The sequence below is a fragment of the Enhydra lutris genome, unplaced genomic scaffold, assembly GCF_002288905.1.
Source record: "Enhydra lutris kenyoni isolate GAN:26980312 unplaced genomic scaffold, ASM228890v2 scaffoldscaffold37, whole genome shotgun sequence".
NCBI lineage: Eukaryota > Metazoa > Chordata > Mammalia > Carnivora > Mustelidae > Enhydra > Enhydra lutris.
Window position 1 is genome coordinate 13,422,222 of NW_019154121.1, and position 16,846 is coordinate 13,439,067.

The 16,846-nt window shown below is 40.0% G+C and overlaps 1 protein-coding gene and 1 pseudogene across 1 annotated transcript in view; one reads left to right on the forward strand and one right to left on the reverse strand.

Annotated features, from left to right (window-relative positions):
- LOC111154462 (transmembrane protein 135) overlaps positions 1-4,343 on the reverse strand; it is a 254,675-nt gene extending 250,332 nt beyond the window's left edge. The window contains exon 1 of the mRNA XM_022514068.1: positions 4,018-4,343. Within this exon, the coding sequence (XP_022369776.1) occupies positions 4,018-4,158 (141 nt within the window). The 5' untranslated portion in view covers positions 4,159-4,343. The remainder of the gene's footprint in view (positions 1-4,017) is intronic.
- LOC111154377 lies at positions 4,283-6,030 on the forward strand (annotated as a pseudogene).
- The last annotated feature ends 10,816 nt before the right edge of the window (positions 6,031-16,846 follow it).

Consider the following 16,846-nt stretch of genomic DNA (forward strand, 5'->3'; position numbering starts at 1 on the left):
ACTATTCATGAGTTCATTCATTCACATTTGCACTCATTCAGACACTAAGCACTTACTGAAGTACTGTGCTAATTCTGAATGCAAGCCACCAGCCTAACAGGACACAGAACATATGCACTGTTTTAATAACAGCAAAAATTTATTGGGGCCCTGCTATGTGATAGCTGCTATTCTGACACACTATTATCCCACCTATGTCCTCAAAACAGCCCCAAGAGATGAGTATAATTATTTTCTGCAAAGCAAGGAAACTAAGGCTCAAAGAGGTGAGGTCATTTCCCTAAAATCACATTGCGAGTAAGTTGCAGTGAGGGATTCCATGGGAAGTGGCTCTTTCCGCCCCTTAGTGAGTCTCCTGCATCAACTCCTAAACAGTCTTTCCGATCAAGTCCACCCAGTGCTACCAGATTCATCACCTCAAAGTCACCATTTTGTACTTGTAACCCCTTTGCTCAAAAAAAATCTCTGGCTCCTTTAGCCTGGCCTCTAAGACAACTTTGAGTCAAAACAAAAACAAAAAAAAAACCTGGAACTGAATCCTGTCTCTCCCTTACTAGCTCTGAATCTTGGAAGTCACTTAATCTCTTTAGCATTCAGCTTTCTTACCTATGAAATGTGGATACTAAGACAGAGTTATGTAAGAATTAAACCAGATAAAATACGTAAAGGTCTGAGTCATGCAATTATTCAATAAGTAAGAGTTCTTTTTTTTTTTTTTTAAGATTTTTATGTATTTATTTGACAGACAGAGATCACAAGTAGGCAGTGAGACAGGCAGAGAGAGAGGGAAGCAGGCTCCCTGCTGAGCAGAGAGCCCAATGCAGGGCTCGATCCCAGGACCCTGGAATCATGACCTGAACGAAAGGCAGAGGCTTAACCCACTGAGCAATCCAGGAGCCCTAAGTAAGAGTTCTTAAAGCTCATGACTCCTGTACACAAAACTTCTATTTCAGTCAAACAATATGCATACTGCTTCTCTTACAAAACCACTTAGATTTCTGCCTCATTTCACATTATTCTCCGTCCTCCCCATTAAGAGTAAGTATTCTACAAATGGTTCCTATAAGAATCAATGTCTGCCCCCCCCATCTTCATGGCCCAACTCAAATGCTACGTCTGCCAAAAAGCCTTGCCTATTGAACTTTATATCTAACTTAAATGTCACTGGGGTAAGAGGGAAGAAAAAAATGCCTAATTCTTCAAGACCTACTTTGAACCAGGAAAATACATGATACATCTTGAATGAATTCTTTCACTTAATTCTCAGAGACAGACAAAGTAACATGGACAAACAGCTAGTAACTAATGGAGCTGAGATTCAAATGCAGATGTCCTTGATCCCTTTTAAAGCCCACTTCTTCCCAAGCCACCTTTTATCTTGGCACTGGAGGTTACATATTTAATCAACAACTATCCAACACTGACAAAGGGCACAGTGTTCCTATTTGCTCTAAGTAGCCCCAGTCACACACACAAACATAACTGAAACAAAACTGTCATGAAATAACACTTATCCTTAGTACCTGCAATGGACTCTCATTTTTTCTGTTCTCTTCTATTTCACTTAAAAGCAAACATTGGTGGGGGTGCCTCGGTGGTTCCGTCGTTTAAGCGTCCAACTTTCGGTCTGGGCTCAAGTCTTGGTCTCAGGGTCATGGGATCAGCCTATGCTCAGCACAGAGCCTGCTTAAGATTCTCCCTCTCCCTCTCTCTCTCTGCCCTCCTTGCTGTCTCAAGGACTCTCTCTCTTAAAAGAAAAGTAGTAACAATAAATAAAAGTAATAATAAAACCTTAGTTCCATTAATTTTATTTTTTTTAAGGTTTATTTAGTTGAGAAAGAGAGCATGAGCAGGGTCGGGGGGCAGTGCAGAAAGGGAGAGAGAAACTCAAGCTGACTCTGTGTTGAGAGCAAAGCCAAACATGGGGCTTGATCTCACAACCCTGAGATCATGACCTGAGTCAAAACCAAGAGTCAGACACTTAACTGACTGGGCCACCCCACCCCCGATTAATTTTACTTCACAACCACTCTTTTTTTTTTTTTTTTTTTTTATTTCACAACCACTCTTGAGCAGCAAACCAAAACCTAAAATACATAGGTTATAAGGGGCACAAGGCCAAATAAGATAAAGAATTTATCCTCAAGAAGTATTCAGTGGGAGATATCACAGTGAATCGTAGACTTTTCCTGACCCCTGGCTCCACCCTACCTGTTGTAAAAGAAAAACCTGTTCCTATTGCTCCCTTGAACTTCCCTATCATGGAACATAACCAATAAATTGTCCAGGCTATAGATATGACAAAAATCAGGCACTCAACAAATAGTTGTTAAATGAATGAATGAGACACAATAAATTTTCAGAGGGAGAAATTAGATAGCATAAACTCTCTCCCCACCTCCATCATAATCCCCTAAGAGCAGGAACAATCTTTTTTAATTATTGAATATACCAAGAGCTCAATATTGTTTGTAGATATTCTGTTTTTAAAAACACTGAGCCAAAGACTGGCCACAATTCATGCGGAAAATCAGATAAACATGGATCTTGGCCAAAGAAAATCAAGGCAGAAATGTCCAGCTCCTGTAATAATTTTATTATTAGCTTCTATTTTAGATCCTTCCTATCAAAGTGTGACTCTTGATCCAAGAGCATCAATATTGCTTGAGAGTTTGTTAGAAATGCAGAATCTCAGGCCCCACCCAACCTACTGAATCAGAAACACTCATTTTCACATGATCCCACAGTGTGAGGGGGTGGAGGTCTGAACACATACTAAAAAGTTTCAAAAGCATGGGTCTATATGATAAAAAATGAAACTGATTTCTGCAAGCTCAGGGAAAGTTACCATCGTCTTTGCTATCTCTGTAATAAACAACCATACTTTTCAAGAAGTACCACAGATCGGGCCATGACACACTTTCTGACATATTAGGCTACAGACCCAAATTACTACTCAATGAAAGATAAGAACTGACCATCCATTGACTATTCAATGAAACCCATAGCAAACATACAAAATATATGATCTCTGCCTTCTTGGGGCACACACTCTATGGGCAAGAAAATGAGAGGATGAACTTGATGGTCAAAGTAATAAATCTTTAATATCAAGCACAAGGTTATTGAAAAAAAAGAAAGAAAAAGATGCTGGTGAGAATATTAAAATACAAACTTCTTTTGGGGCACCTGGCTGGCTTAGTAGAGCATGGGACTCGAGCTTAGTTAGGGTCGTGAGTTCAAACCCCACCTTGAGCACAGAGCCTACTTAAAAAAAAAAAAAAAGTTTTTTCTTTTAACAGTTCTCAGTGATATATACACGTATTTACAAATATTCTTTACTCAAAACTCCAAACTTAAATTGCTTTGGTGACCTAACGTCAGGTCTTTCAGTCACCTTCACGGACTCACTCTGGAATCATCCTTTAAATCAGCACTCAAAATCTCAACCAGAAGTCTACTCTGTGAACCTGCAAGAACACTTGCAAAACCCTCAAGCCACAATACTATCATGCCAAACTAAGACAAGATCTGAGCCCACAGGGATCTGCTGTCAAATACCCCCTTTAAAAAAAAAAAAAAAAAAAAAAATGGAGAGGGTTATAGAGGGACTTAGACAAGGAAAGACTGCAGGGCATTTCTCATCGCCTCGCTGACCTACAAACTCTTCTCCATTAAGGCAAGAGAGAGGAAAAGCACCGCAGTTCCCTCAATTCACAATTTTAAGTGTCCTAACTTAATCCTGAAGTTGGGAGTCCCGTCCCCTTCCCATCCACAGGCATTCTTATGACAGCTCAACCTCAAGTTCCCCTCCCCCTTCTCCTGCCCAATGGAGCAGGTGAGATACCCGCCCCTTTCGACCTCCACCATCCCGCCCACACTCCCCCAAAACCTCCCGGTCCCTCCAAATGAGAATCCGACAGAGAACGAGTCGCTCAGGCCGCTCGGAAGCACGACTGCACTCCCTGACCCATCCTCCACACTAAACTCGCGGAGGGAGGAGCTGATGGATCTCACCAAGTACAAGGGAGCGTAAATCTTCAGGGACTCCTCCAGGGCGCCCCTGGTGATCTGCACGAAGGAGACCCCGCAGGAAGGGTGCCAAGTGTGGCCGATCTCGTAGCAGTTATGAGGGATGGACTTGCTGAGAGCCGCCATGACGGAGAGCCGCGCAGAGGGGCAGCGAGGGGGTGCGCGGAAGCTCCGAGGGAGCGGGCCCCGAGGGAGCAGAGCGAGCACCCAACCGCAGCCGGCGCTCTGGGCCCGCTGCTGAAGGTGCGGAATGGAGGGGAAAGGTCACCTGAACGGGGTTACTCTGGGCCAAAGTCCTCGGATGTTGAGCCCTCGGCGTATCGCAGCTCGAGGGGGCGGGGCGCGCACCGAGGAGGCGGGGAGAGGCGGAGCGTGCGCGCGCCCGGCCCCCGGAGCCCGGGGCTGCGCGGGGAGCGGAAGGGGTGAGAGCGTGGCTCGGGGACGCGCCTGTCGCCCAGCGGCACACGTCAGCCCCTAGCTGGAGCGCGAGCCCTGCAGCGGGTACGCAATGGTAGGTGACTTCGGTCACGCTGTGCTCCAGTCTCTGTCCTCTCAAAGTTCTACCCAGTAGAACAGAGGGCAGTGTTCGAGGAAGGGGATGAAATGTCTTTGTTGGGGGCTGGGGGAGAAGACGGTGGCCAGAAGAGAGCCTGGACAACCGTCCTCCTCAGATTTGCCAGCTCCCCTTCCCTAGAGTGCCCGGTAGCAAATGGCTAAGGCTGCCTACCGGTAGCAACCGCACTGCTCCCGGCTGCTGCGCTTTCTGAGTTCTGTGGTGTCCGAGAAGCTTGAAAAATCTATCAGCCAAGTATATACACTTCCGGTGTGGTGAAAAGGCGGTAGATCACCCTGCCAAACCCTGGGCCCCTGAGCGGTTCTTTCTACGGTATCCGTAACAAGTGCTTTTCAGCCAAATGGAGCACACAGTAAAAGGGGCAGTGGTCTTAGGACACTTGGCCATCAGTTGGCATAACAGCGGACCCGTGTGACCTATGAATCATTTAACCCCTCTAAATGTCCGCTTCCTCACCTGTAATAACACAGTGTCTTTGGAATTCTAAATTCTATAGTTTCTTAAAGCAGCAGGAATCCCGTTCTCATCTACTCATCTACTCCTTAAAGGAATCCCGTTCTCATCTACTCTTCATTCATTCCACAAAGTTTTACTGAGCACATACTATCTTTCCAAGCGCTGTTCCAAACTCTTTAGATTCAGATGTGAAAAGGAGGGTCTAGGTTCTGGCCTGAGCCTTTTTCCCCTCCCACTCCCTCGGAGCCTGAGCTGCTACAGCAGCCCCTAGCATCGTGGTTTCTGGCGTTACTAATAATGATGATGTCAGTGAAGTTGTTAATGAGAATCTTCTACACAGGAGGAGATCAACAAAAAAGAAAGAAAGCAGTTCTCTCCAGTTTAAGCAATGGCAAAAGAATTGTAGAGAAAGCAAAGCAGATCTTGGTGGATACTTGGTGATACTGTGGAGGATCCATACACATCTTTTGTGAAGTTGTTGCTATCTCTGAATGGTTGCCAATTTGCTTTGTATGATACCACATACTGAGAGTCTGAGAAAGAAGACCTGGTATTTAAATTCTGGGGTCCTGTAAGTGCACCTTTGCAAAAGGAGATGATTTACGCTAGCTCTAAACATGCCTTTAAAAAGAAATTTACAGGGGTGCCTGGGTGGCTCAGTGGGTTAAGACTCTGCCTTCGGCTCAGGTCGTGATCCCGGGGTCCTGGGATCGAGCCCCGCATCGGGCTCCCTGCTCAGCGGGGAGCCTGCTTCCTCCTCTCTCTCTGCCTGCCTCTCTGTCTACTGTGATCTCTCTGTGTCAAATAAAGAAATAAAAATAAATAAAATCTTTAAAAAAAAAAAGAAATTTACAGGTATTAAACATAAGTGGCAAGTAAATGGTATGGACCATACTAAGCACTATTCCTCACTTGGAGAGAAACTGAGAGTCAACATAATAGGCTCACTTGAAGGAAAACCCTTATAAAGTGACAGTCAAATGCCATCTGGATGTTAGGGAACTTCCACTTCTCCAGCTCAGTCAATAGGAATAATGTTAGGTTTTGTTCTGTTTCTTCCCCTTTTCAATGGGCCCTTCTAAGCCAATGAGTGAAGGAAATATCATTCATTTAAGCAGCCTATCAGTGATTGCTATTAGGCTGTTTCATATGGTTACTTTTACATAGCACCCAAGGACTGCCTTCCCATCATATTTTAGCCAGAACAACTAGCTATATGCCTCCCTTGAAGCAAGCACTACAATGAACGTGACTGTCAATGTGAATAACTTAGGATACCACAAAGTGTAATTGAATGCACTGAAAGTATTATCCACTTGTCAGAGGGTAAACTTTATTCAGTATTATTTATAGCTGCACTTGACTGCAGTTCTGTGAGGCTTTAGCATTCATACACCTCACCTTCCTTGGCAAGTTTATTTTTAAGACATGGGAGGACGGATATAACACCATGCACTGAAAGCACCTTTTTGTGATGAATTTAACCCCCCACTCCCAAGAGGAATGCCAATTAAGTTGTGTTAACTGTGTCATCAACTTCTGGTACCCAATGTTCATTCTTCTTAAAAGAAATAGCTGTTATTACTGCCCTTTTGTTTTCCATTAAGTGTACAGTACTGAGTGAGGATAGCAGTTTTGTTTACCACGTGAGTCTTACAACACTAAAGATATTTTGAATATCAGTCATGATGGCAATTTCTGTATAAAAAAACCTCAAATGGAACATTATTTTTAAGACCAAACTCCCCATCGTCACAAAAATGGCCACACTGCAATAAAAATTATAGCGTATCACAAAAAAGGAGGAGCAAATTTTCTATTCTCATAAAGCTAGCAGTCTAGAGGGGAAGGTGAAAAATAGGCAAGAAGACTAAACGAGATAATGTGTATGACTGGTGTAATAATAATAACAGTATAAATAAGGTAAGATAGTTAGAGGAAAATCAAAGAGGAGTGCTCATTGATGAAAAGCCCAAAATAACAGTGGTAAAAAGATAAAAGCTTCTCTCTCTCTCTCTCTCTCTCTCTCTTTCTCAGGTAAACATAAGCAGTCCTAGACTAAAACGGTGGCTCCATAACCATGAGGGAACTCAGACTCCTGACTTGTTCTTCTGCCACATTTACGTGTGCTTTCCAGCCTGACTTATAAGATGGCTGCTCCATCTTGAGTCATGACATTTGCTGGCCAGGAAGGCCAGCAAAGAGGAAGAGAGGACACACTTCCTCTCTTTCAATAAAAACTTCCCAGAAGACCTATGCAAATTACTTCTCCTTACATGCCATTGGCCAGAGTTTAGTCACATGGCCATACTAAGTTGCAAGAGAAGCTGGGAAATGAGGCTTTTTCTATTGGTTGGATAATGCCTAGTTAACACTTAAGGTTTTATTACTGAGCAAAATGTTAAGAGCAGATACTGGGGACAACCAGAATTGTCTGCCATTGTTCCATGCCTCTAACTACTCAAATTTCTGGGTACATTCTTCTTCCCACAGATAAACATACCCTCCCCTTCCCAAGGGGGCCAACCAAAAGTTACATACAGTTACCCCATCCTATTCAAAGTCCAGGATCTTTCCCAGGAACAAGTACAACTCTCCTGATCAGGTCATCTCCCAGCTTCACATACCCCATCTACAGTGGCAGGCCAGGAAACAATTAATCACAATTTTTTTTTTAATTTCCTATTCAAAATATGACAGGATAAGAAACACAGCATAAAACTTGTCCACAGAAATTACAGGAATAGAATGCAGGTTCATCCTACTTAATTTTAATAATCCATCTCTGAAAATCTGATGGTCAGCAGGAAAATGCTAAATGGGGGCCTATTTTTAAATGGGAAAAAGTGTGTTACACATCAATCCCCAAATTCCTATCATGTATTTAGAATAAAGTAAAATGCCAGATGTAAGTAATAAACTATCATTTTGGTATGTACAATCCTTAAAAAAATGGCAAACTAATTGCCAGTTCATATAGCTGCTAACTCTCAATTGCTTTCAAATATAATAGTACATGTAGTTGCCTACATTATGTTTACCATGTAACACAACGAATACATACCAATAGCTAAGGAAATTTTTAAATTACAATTAAAAGCAGGACATTGGGGAGGGTATGTGCTATGTATGGTGAGTGCTGTGAATTATGTATTCACAATTGTGTGAGATTCACAAACCTGTACCCCTGAAGCAAATACTACATTATATGTTAATTTAAAAAAAAACCTTTCAAGAGAAAATCACACACAAACATTACGTCAGAAGTACTTGAGAGGGACAGAGGGGTGGGGTGCAATTTGAATTGTTGTTTGTGTCAAGATAATAACTTGTGACATATTTTGGAGATGGGACATAAGTGTCTTTAGATATTTTGTCTATGCTTAAAATATTTCACAATTTTAAACAATAACAAAACATAAAAGAACAAAGACAATACTTTTGTTATTTATAATTTTTTGTAAATTAAAAATACCACTTTTAAAATTTCAAAAATAAATAAATAAATAAAAGCAGGCAATTTCTTTTAACTAACTGTTAAGAAGGAAAGAAGAACTTAAGAAGGAAAGAACACAGTTATTACCATCACAGGTGCCAAAGATGACAGTGCTGATGGGTTGGATGGTGGAAGGCAATTTCAGGCAACTGTCGGATTCAAAGGAATGGAAACAGTATTATTCTCTATCTTTTCTGGTGCTACTGTAGACACTCCAGGACAGGAAGGCATTAATAAATTCTCAAGGAGGATCATCTGTGCTTCAGGATGAAAAAGTCATGTGTTTTGAAAGAAAGGCTTCTCATCATGCTACCAGTACGTTTAAGGGTAACATTACATGTGCTATCTACATGAGCCATTTACTGTTTTAGGCTCCCTAGGAGCAGTGGTTGACTAGAAACTCTCTTGGGCCTTCACTGTTGCTTCTTTCCCATAAAAAGGGTTTTAGGATTCTTCAACAAGGTGAAGCAAAATGTTCCTTCAAAGTAGAAGCAGAGTGAACAAAGGACACTAATCTGGAAATTTGTGGCTAAATTCAAAGGCTTTGAAGACATTCCAGGCTGAAAATTGTTGCTTTTGCAAGATTCTGCCTTTGAAGATGTCCATAAAAAAGAACGGAAGAGCTCTTATGATTTCAGGTGACGGATTTAGCGACACTGAGTTGGTCAGCTTTACATGCAGTCATTGTAGACATGCGTTTATGCGTATCAGGCATAAACACAGTGACAAAGCGTAGCTCAAACTAAGTATGACACTGGGGTACCTCTTAACTCCAGCAACACTGAGATACACACTCCCTTTGTTGATACCAGGCAAGATTTTCAAAATAGCTACATATGATTCTGATTTTCTACCAATTTTGGTTACAACAGAACTTCACATTTTTCTTTATATCATCTTATTTAAAATATTATATTCCATTCTTAAGGTGTAAATATAAGTTTTTGCCATATAAACATTGAAAGCTGTTGCATGGAGAGATCCTTACGCCCTTTCAGTCCAAGCAGGTACTGCTTCTGCCAACATAATTCTCTAAAAATTTGGAAGATTCTTATATATCAAATTATAGCCACCCCATTAAAAAACCACACCCACAAATCTCTTTGAGACAACCACTTTCCATCTTCAGCTGAGAGTTGGAAAGCTGTTTGAAATTGTCCTTAAAATATTGGAAGCCCTTTTATCAAGCTTAGTCTAGGAGAAAAATCAATTATTTCTACAATCTTTCAGCTACACCCTGGATTTAACCTTTGCCTTAAAACAATTCCTTCCTTTCAGAATCGTTTACCATCTGGAGAGGCTCAGAATGAAAAACAGCTTCATTTTTGAACCCAAAGATCCTAGATTCTTTATATTTCCCCAAATTTCTGCTTAAAAATTGAGTAGTTCTTTTTATTTCATCTCTCTCTCTGTCTTACCACACACAGTTTTTTAAAAAATCAATTAGCCCTTTCAACATTCTGCCTGGAAATGTGACCCAAACACACCAGTTTGTTAGAGATAGTTTCTATTTCCAATAACCTAGCAGGCAATAGTGTTGCTAAACTTTCCTCTACTATGTAATGGAGATCTCCCTTTTTCTCTAGCCTCTGATAAGAAGTTCTGCTCTGTCCTTCAGGCCTTCAAGAATGCCACAAAACGCTCTCAAAAAACCTTACAAAAGATTCAGGTACACTGTCTGTAAGATTCCCAGTCTCTCTATGAGTCTGATAATGTCATCAGAACTTACGTACTGTGGTTAAGGACTCCATCCTCTCCCATTTCGATCTCCTTCCACTCCCACTGCAAAATTTGAAAGTAAAAGACTTATGATTTTTCCTTGATAGGAAAAACACACAATCTACACATACTAGGAGTAAATATATAAATGGAATGCCTCAGAGTCCAGCCACATTATCTAAAAAGTTAGACTGAATGCAATAACAAGCCTAAAAAGAAAAGATGATGGATTGAAACCAAAAAAGGGAGAGCCACTGAGGCAATTTGGGCTGTGCCTAAGGCAGTGGAAACTATAGGTCAGGGACCTCAGGAATGCTGGACCCACTGACAAAACTACCTTTACTGTGAAATGGATTCACAAGTGCTTTCAGAAGGATGTCATTGAACATTTGATTCTAATGCTCTTTTTCTACAAATAGGTGTACCAACCAAACTTTTATTTTTGTTTGACCCATGCAGGTCTGTCTGAAGTGAGAGAAAGGGCATAATCATGGCAATACAGATACACTAGTTTATAGAAGGAGGTTTTTTTTTTCCTCCCCATAATTTAATAATTTGACATTTTAATTTATACATTCATTTATAATATTAATTGTGTCACTTAGCCTATGAGAGACAGAGCCTTCCCTGGTGTGCTGATAAACCAGGTTTCTGACCTTGGCAGTTTGTGGATGATAAATCCTGTATTAACCAAGAAAGACTAGGATGTGCCGAGATAACAAATACGCCTCTACATCTCAGGGGATTAAAATAAGAAAGGATTGTTTTGTGCTCACACAAAGTCCAAAGCAGGCTGGCCAGCAATTCAGGGCAACTTTCCTCCAAGTAGTGATTCAAGGTTAAATGTTCCTCCATCTTTATTGGGCCTTCAATGGTTGCTTTTTTCTTCGTTCCTTTCTTTCTTTTGTGTGTGTGTGCATAATTTTTAGTTGTTATACATAGTAATGTATAAAAATTTAAGTGTACCACTTGACACATTTTTACATTTGCCCTCCCTCCTGAGACAACTATCCAGAAGAACAGCTTTTTCATCACACCAGAAGGCTTTCTGGTGCCCTCTCCCAGTTAATACACCTACAAACAGAAGTAACCACTATTCTGGCTTCTATCACTACAGCTTCATCTTGCCTTTTCCTCAAATTTACATTAATAGAGGCAAACATATTTTTTTGGTGTCTGGGTTTCTTTCACTCAAGAGTTTGTGCATGTTGGGGCACATATTTGTAGTTCATTGATTTTTGTTGTTGTTGCTGCTGTGTGATAGCCTATTGTACGAATACAGTACAATTTTTCCATTCTAGGACATTTGGATTATGTCCAGTGACTCAATGTCCAATGATTCATGTCAAGGACTCAAAATGGCTTATATTACTTCCTCCATCCATTTCCAGAACCTATTTACATGTTCCCATCCTAACTTCAAAGGAGGATGGGAAATGGAGTCTTCCTGTGGGTCCAGAAAAAGAAGATGAAATAAGATTTGCTAAGTATGTCCCACTGTCTCTGCCACAAACGCCACCTCCAGTTTCAGGCTACCTGTGAGACAACCAGCTAATCTTAGTTGATTCTCTTTCATGCTTCTGGACTGCATGACCCTTCTTTTTCAAATATTCATTTATGCAACTATATATATCCACATGTATATGGATATATGGATATATCCATAACTATACACCTGTTTTAAATGAACAAATACAAGCTGATCATCATCACTTACTACACTGGACTGAATATGTCCCTCCAAAATTTGTATGTTGAAATTCTAACTCCCAGTGTGATGGTTTTAGGAGGTGGGGGCTTCTGGGAGATGATTAGATCATGAGGTGGAGCCCTTCAAAAAGGGATTCGTGCCCTTATACAAGACTCCAAGGAGTTCTCTTGCCCCCACTGCCCCGTGAGAATGCTGCCAAGGCACCAAATATGAACCAGAAAGTGTGTCCTCACCAGACCCTGGATCAGCCAGGACCTTCATCCTGGAACTCCAAGCTTCCAGAACTTCAAGAAATAAATATTTATTGTTTAAGCCATCCAGTCTATTGTATTTTCATTATAGGAGCCCAAAAGAACCAAGACACATTTAAATGTTTGTAAAACTCCTGCTCACTGTAAGCTTCTTGAAGGGGAGATCCACTTTGGATTCTTCTGGATTATATTCCGTGCTACATAGCATGGCGCCTTGAACACAGGACACATTTAATAAAATATTGAGGGAATAAGTAAATGAAGACCTTGGTGGGAGAGAAATTTTAAAGCACTCTGTCCTCTTCTTAAAGGAAAAACAAGACAGAAATATTGATTACTTATAATTTCTTATTTATTTCCCTATTTGTTTTGGGTTTACTTGCGTAGCTCCCTATTAAACATTCAGTTCCCTGGAGGCAGAATCCATTCCCTATTTGTCATCATTATAGTGTCTTCTGCACCTAGCATACTCTGTGAAAATGTAACATTTTGAGGGAAGAAATAACTGACTCCCACACAGAAAGTTCGGTTTACCACCCCAATCTCCAGTTTCTAGAAATGGACTTTTACCCTTTTTTAAATATGAGGACAATATTAGCCTGACTTGCACAAAAATATCCATAAGCTCCATAATTCTGGAATACTGACAAGTTGCCATTGTTCTATGATGTAATTTACTTGAGCCTAGACACTTGATTTCATGGGAAATAGCTACATTCTTATTGTCTTTTCACCCCTTGGGCTTCAATTATCCTTAATTTTATTCTTTCTAATAAATGATTATTATTTTTGATAGAAAATACAAAAGCAAGAGGGGAGTTAATCACTTTGTGTTCTGCCTAGCATCCATGTAGATTACACTATTTACCCCCATGCACAGCGTCTACTCCTTGCCCCATCTGAGGCCAAACTTGGCCATCATGTCCTATTTGTTGACCATAATGAGACGCAAACAATTGTTCATTCTGGGATTTAGCCACATCCAGAGAGTTCTTGCTGCTATTCAAATGTGTCCTTCCTTAGAGACGTACCTCTTTTTCTAACTTTTCACAAGTCCTTTGAAAATCTATGCAGGACATGGGGTAGCGTCATTTTATTCTTCTTCGTGAAAGTTCTACTGCTTTTCTCTTAAACCATATCTTGTGAAACTCTGGCACTCTAAAAAAACCCTGCAAGTGCTTTGAAGGCAGGGACCATCTCTTTTTGTGTCAGATACGCTTGTAGCAGGTTGTTGTAATCTTTTAAAATAAATGCTATTGTTAGCCTCCCTGTGATTGATATCACCCATTTGCAATATGGACATATATTTTTGCTTAAAGTAATTTAGGAAATTAATATATGTCAAATGCATTAAGTTCTTCAAAACTGCCATTTCCCCCAAAATAGATGCAGTGTCTTTAGTGCCGAACCCAGTCTCTAGTACATAGGCACTCTCAAGGGGCTGCTGAATTAGTGAAATACAACTTAAAATATAACTTAAAATTAGTGAAAACAACTTAAAAAAATAAAAACTTAAAATACAACTTAAAATACAACTTAAAAAAACTCACAGGGGCTCCTGGATGGCTCAGTTGGTTGAGCCTTCAACTCCCAATCTCAGCTCAAGTCTTGATCTCAGGGTCGTGAGTTCAGGCCCTGCATTGGGCATAGAGACTTCTTTAAAGAAATAATAATAAAATAGGGGCGCCTGGACGGCTCAGTTGTTAAGTGTCTGCCTTCAGCTCAGGTCATGCTCCCAGGGTCCTGGGATCCAGCCCCCAAACAGGCTTCCTGCTCAGCGGGAATCCTGCTTCTCCCTCTCCCACTCCCCCTGCTTGTTGTTCCCTCTCTCACTGTCTCTCTCTGTGTCAAATAAATAAATAAAATCTTTTTTAAAAAATAAAAAAAAAGAATAAAAGATATTTTGTATATATGCACCTAGGCACTGAAAAACATGTATGAGAATACACAACAAGTAAAGGCATTGGGATAGAGTTCGTTCACTTTTTATTTTACATATACTATATTATTTAATTTATTCCCAAGTTATGCTTGCATTCTAACACTTCCTTCTGATTTTTTTGGTTTTTGCTAGAGTTTGTTTTAGGTCATGAGTGCTAATTGTTGTAAATCTTTTTAAGCCCAAAAAAACAGCATTATTTTACCTTCATTCCTCCTAAACTACTGGTAATCTGGCTATGAATAAAATTTTAAATTCAAAGTATATTTCTCCTGAGTATCCAAAAAATATTACTCTATTGTTTTCTTGCATAGCACTGTTAATTACATATTCAGTGTTATTTTATTTAATTTTTTTTTGTAGGTTGTTTTTCTTTTTACTCTGGTAGTTTTTAGGGTTTTCTCTTTATCACTGATGTTTTACTACATGTTTCTAGTTAGGTTTATTTCATTTTTTTAAATTATTCTGCTAGAATTTAGTGAACTACTTTAACCTGAAGTATCAGTATCAGGTCCTCATTCAGTTCTAAAAAATTTAAGTATCACATTTTCTCTGTTCTGGGGAATTCTCCTGGAAATTCTATTAGACCAGAGGTTTTTTTTTTTTTTTTTTTTTGACTTGGGGTCTGTTGATAGAATTCAGGGAAGTCCATGAACATGGACGAGAAAACAATTTCATTTTTATTTCCATTAACCTCTAACTGAAATAAAATATCTCCCATCACTTGAATGGAGACAACAAACCACAGTACTTGTGGTATTATCACCACTAGAAATCAGATATTTTCATATCATATAATTGTAGAAGATATGTCAAAAATCATAGTAAACTATCAAATCTTGTTATTTAATTTGTTAATGTCAATATATCACAAAATTTTAATATTTGGTATTGCATTTCAATATAATATCTTTTATAATCTTATGTATTTTATTTTATATATTTAAAGGTAATATTTTGGGACGGTGCTATGGTCTGAATGTTTGTCTCCTCAAATTCATTTGTTAAAATTCTAAGGCCCAGTGTGATGGTATTAGGAGATGGGGTGTTTGGAAAGAGCTTAGGTCATGCGCGTGGAGTCCTCATGAGTGGGATGGGTGTCCTTATAAAAGAGACCCCAGAGAGCTCTCTTACCCCTTCCACCAGATGAGGACACAGCAGGAAGGTACCAGCTAAGAAATAGAAGAGGACCCTTAAGAGAACCATGTGGGCAACTTGATCTTGAATTTCCAAGGCTTCAGAGCTGTGAGAAATAGATTTCTGTTATGAGCTACCAAGGCTGTGGTATTTTGTTATAGAAGTTCAATCAAACTTAAGGGAGAAGGGAGCCACAGTATTCACTACGCTGCTGAAGAGATCCATGGCACAACACATGTTTAAAACACTTGCATTAGATCAATGATAAGATCTCCCTAACACCAATGCCTTTTAGTTTCTCTTCCCATTTCAGTCTTCATCTCTTTGGTTAAATTAGAGCTACAAGGCCTCCAGTCAGGGCAGCACATGACCAAGAGCGGTAGCTTTGAGATGGCGGGAGCCTCAGCTCCCTGCTCTGATTTCTCATTTGTTCACAGCTTCTGATCCAAAGAAAGTTCCTTCCTTGTTTTTGAATATTTCCTAAAATCTATGGTTTATGAGTCTTACAATTTTGGTGAGGGAGGGAGAAATGATCAGTATGTACTCCGTTTGCCATCTTAAAGCTGGGATGCATGTATTCATTTACATTTAGAAAAAAGAGAAGAGGCAATGCTACATTCTTTCCCCTTCTGTTACTATGATTATTTTATACAATATATAACATCATTAGAATGAGCTCTTACAAGACTATTTTACAAGTGAGAAAACTGAGGGTGGTACAGAATAATCATTGATTCAAAGTCATGTAACTAGTTAATAATAGGGCTGGGATTAGAACTCAAGTCTGCTGGCTTCCTCTGCAGAGTTTGCTCTTCTGTTATCTTAGGACTCATCTCTTTCCTTTCTAGAAGCTAATGGTGCTGATGTTATAAACCATGGTCTAAAAAAATCATTTTGTATTTGTTATCGTACATGTGGTTCTCTCTGCCTAAGACACTTTCAGTCATTTAGTCAACAAATATTCTAGAACATTTGATGTGTGCCCAATGCTGAGCTGGGTGCCAGGCTTACGACTGTGAACAGGACCCAGTCCTTGCCCACATGGTTTTTAGGGTCCATCTAGTAAGAAGGGGATCTGTAATATCAATCAAATGCTGAATTCCCCTCCCCTTCTTTTGGTGACCCTCTACTCACCCTTTAAGACGTTTTCTAGATATAGTTGCTCTTTTCAATGCTTCTACAACACATAATTCACACCCATGTTTTTAACTGAGAATAGGCTTTTTAGTTTAATATTTTAGTTAACTCTGTATCCTGCCAACTCACTCACCTCTATCTGTTAACCGGGTGGTAACGAATTCGAGGGCAGCTTTGCTCATTCGTCTTGATAGCAGCTTCAGGACCTAGCCCAGTGCCTGCCACACAGTAGGCAATAAGGATTTGAATGACCGGAACTGAAATCAAGAAAAAAGAATGGAAAGTTCTCTATGACTCCTTTTCTGTATACTGTATATATGTATTATACTGTGCTTTTAAAATTAAAAATGGCATCCCCCACTGATGATTTTGAAATTCATGATTGGCAAAATCC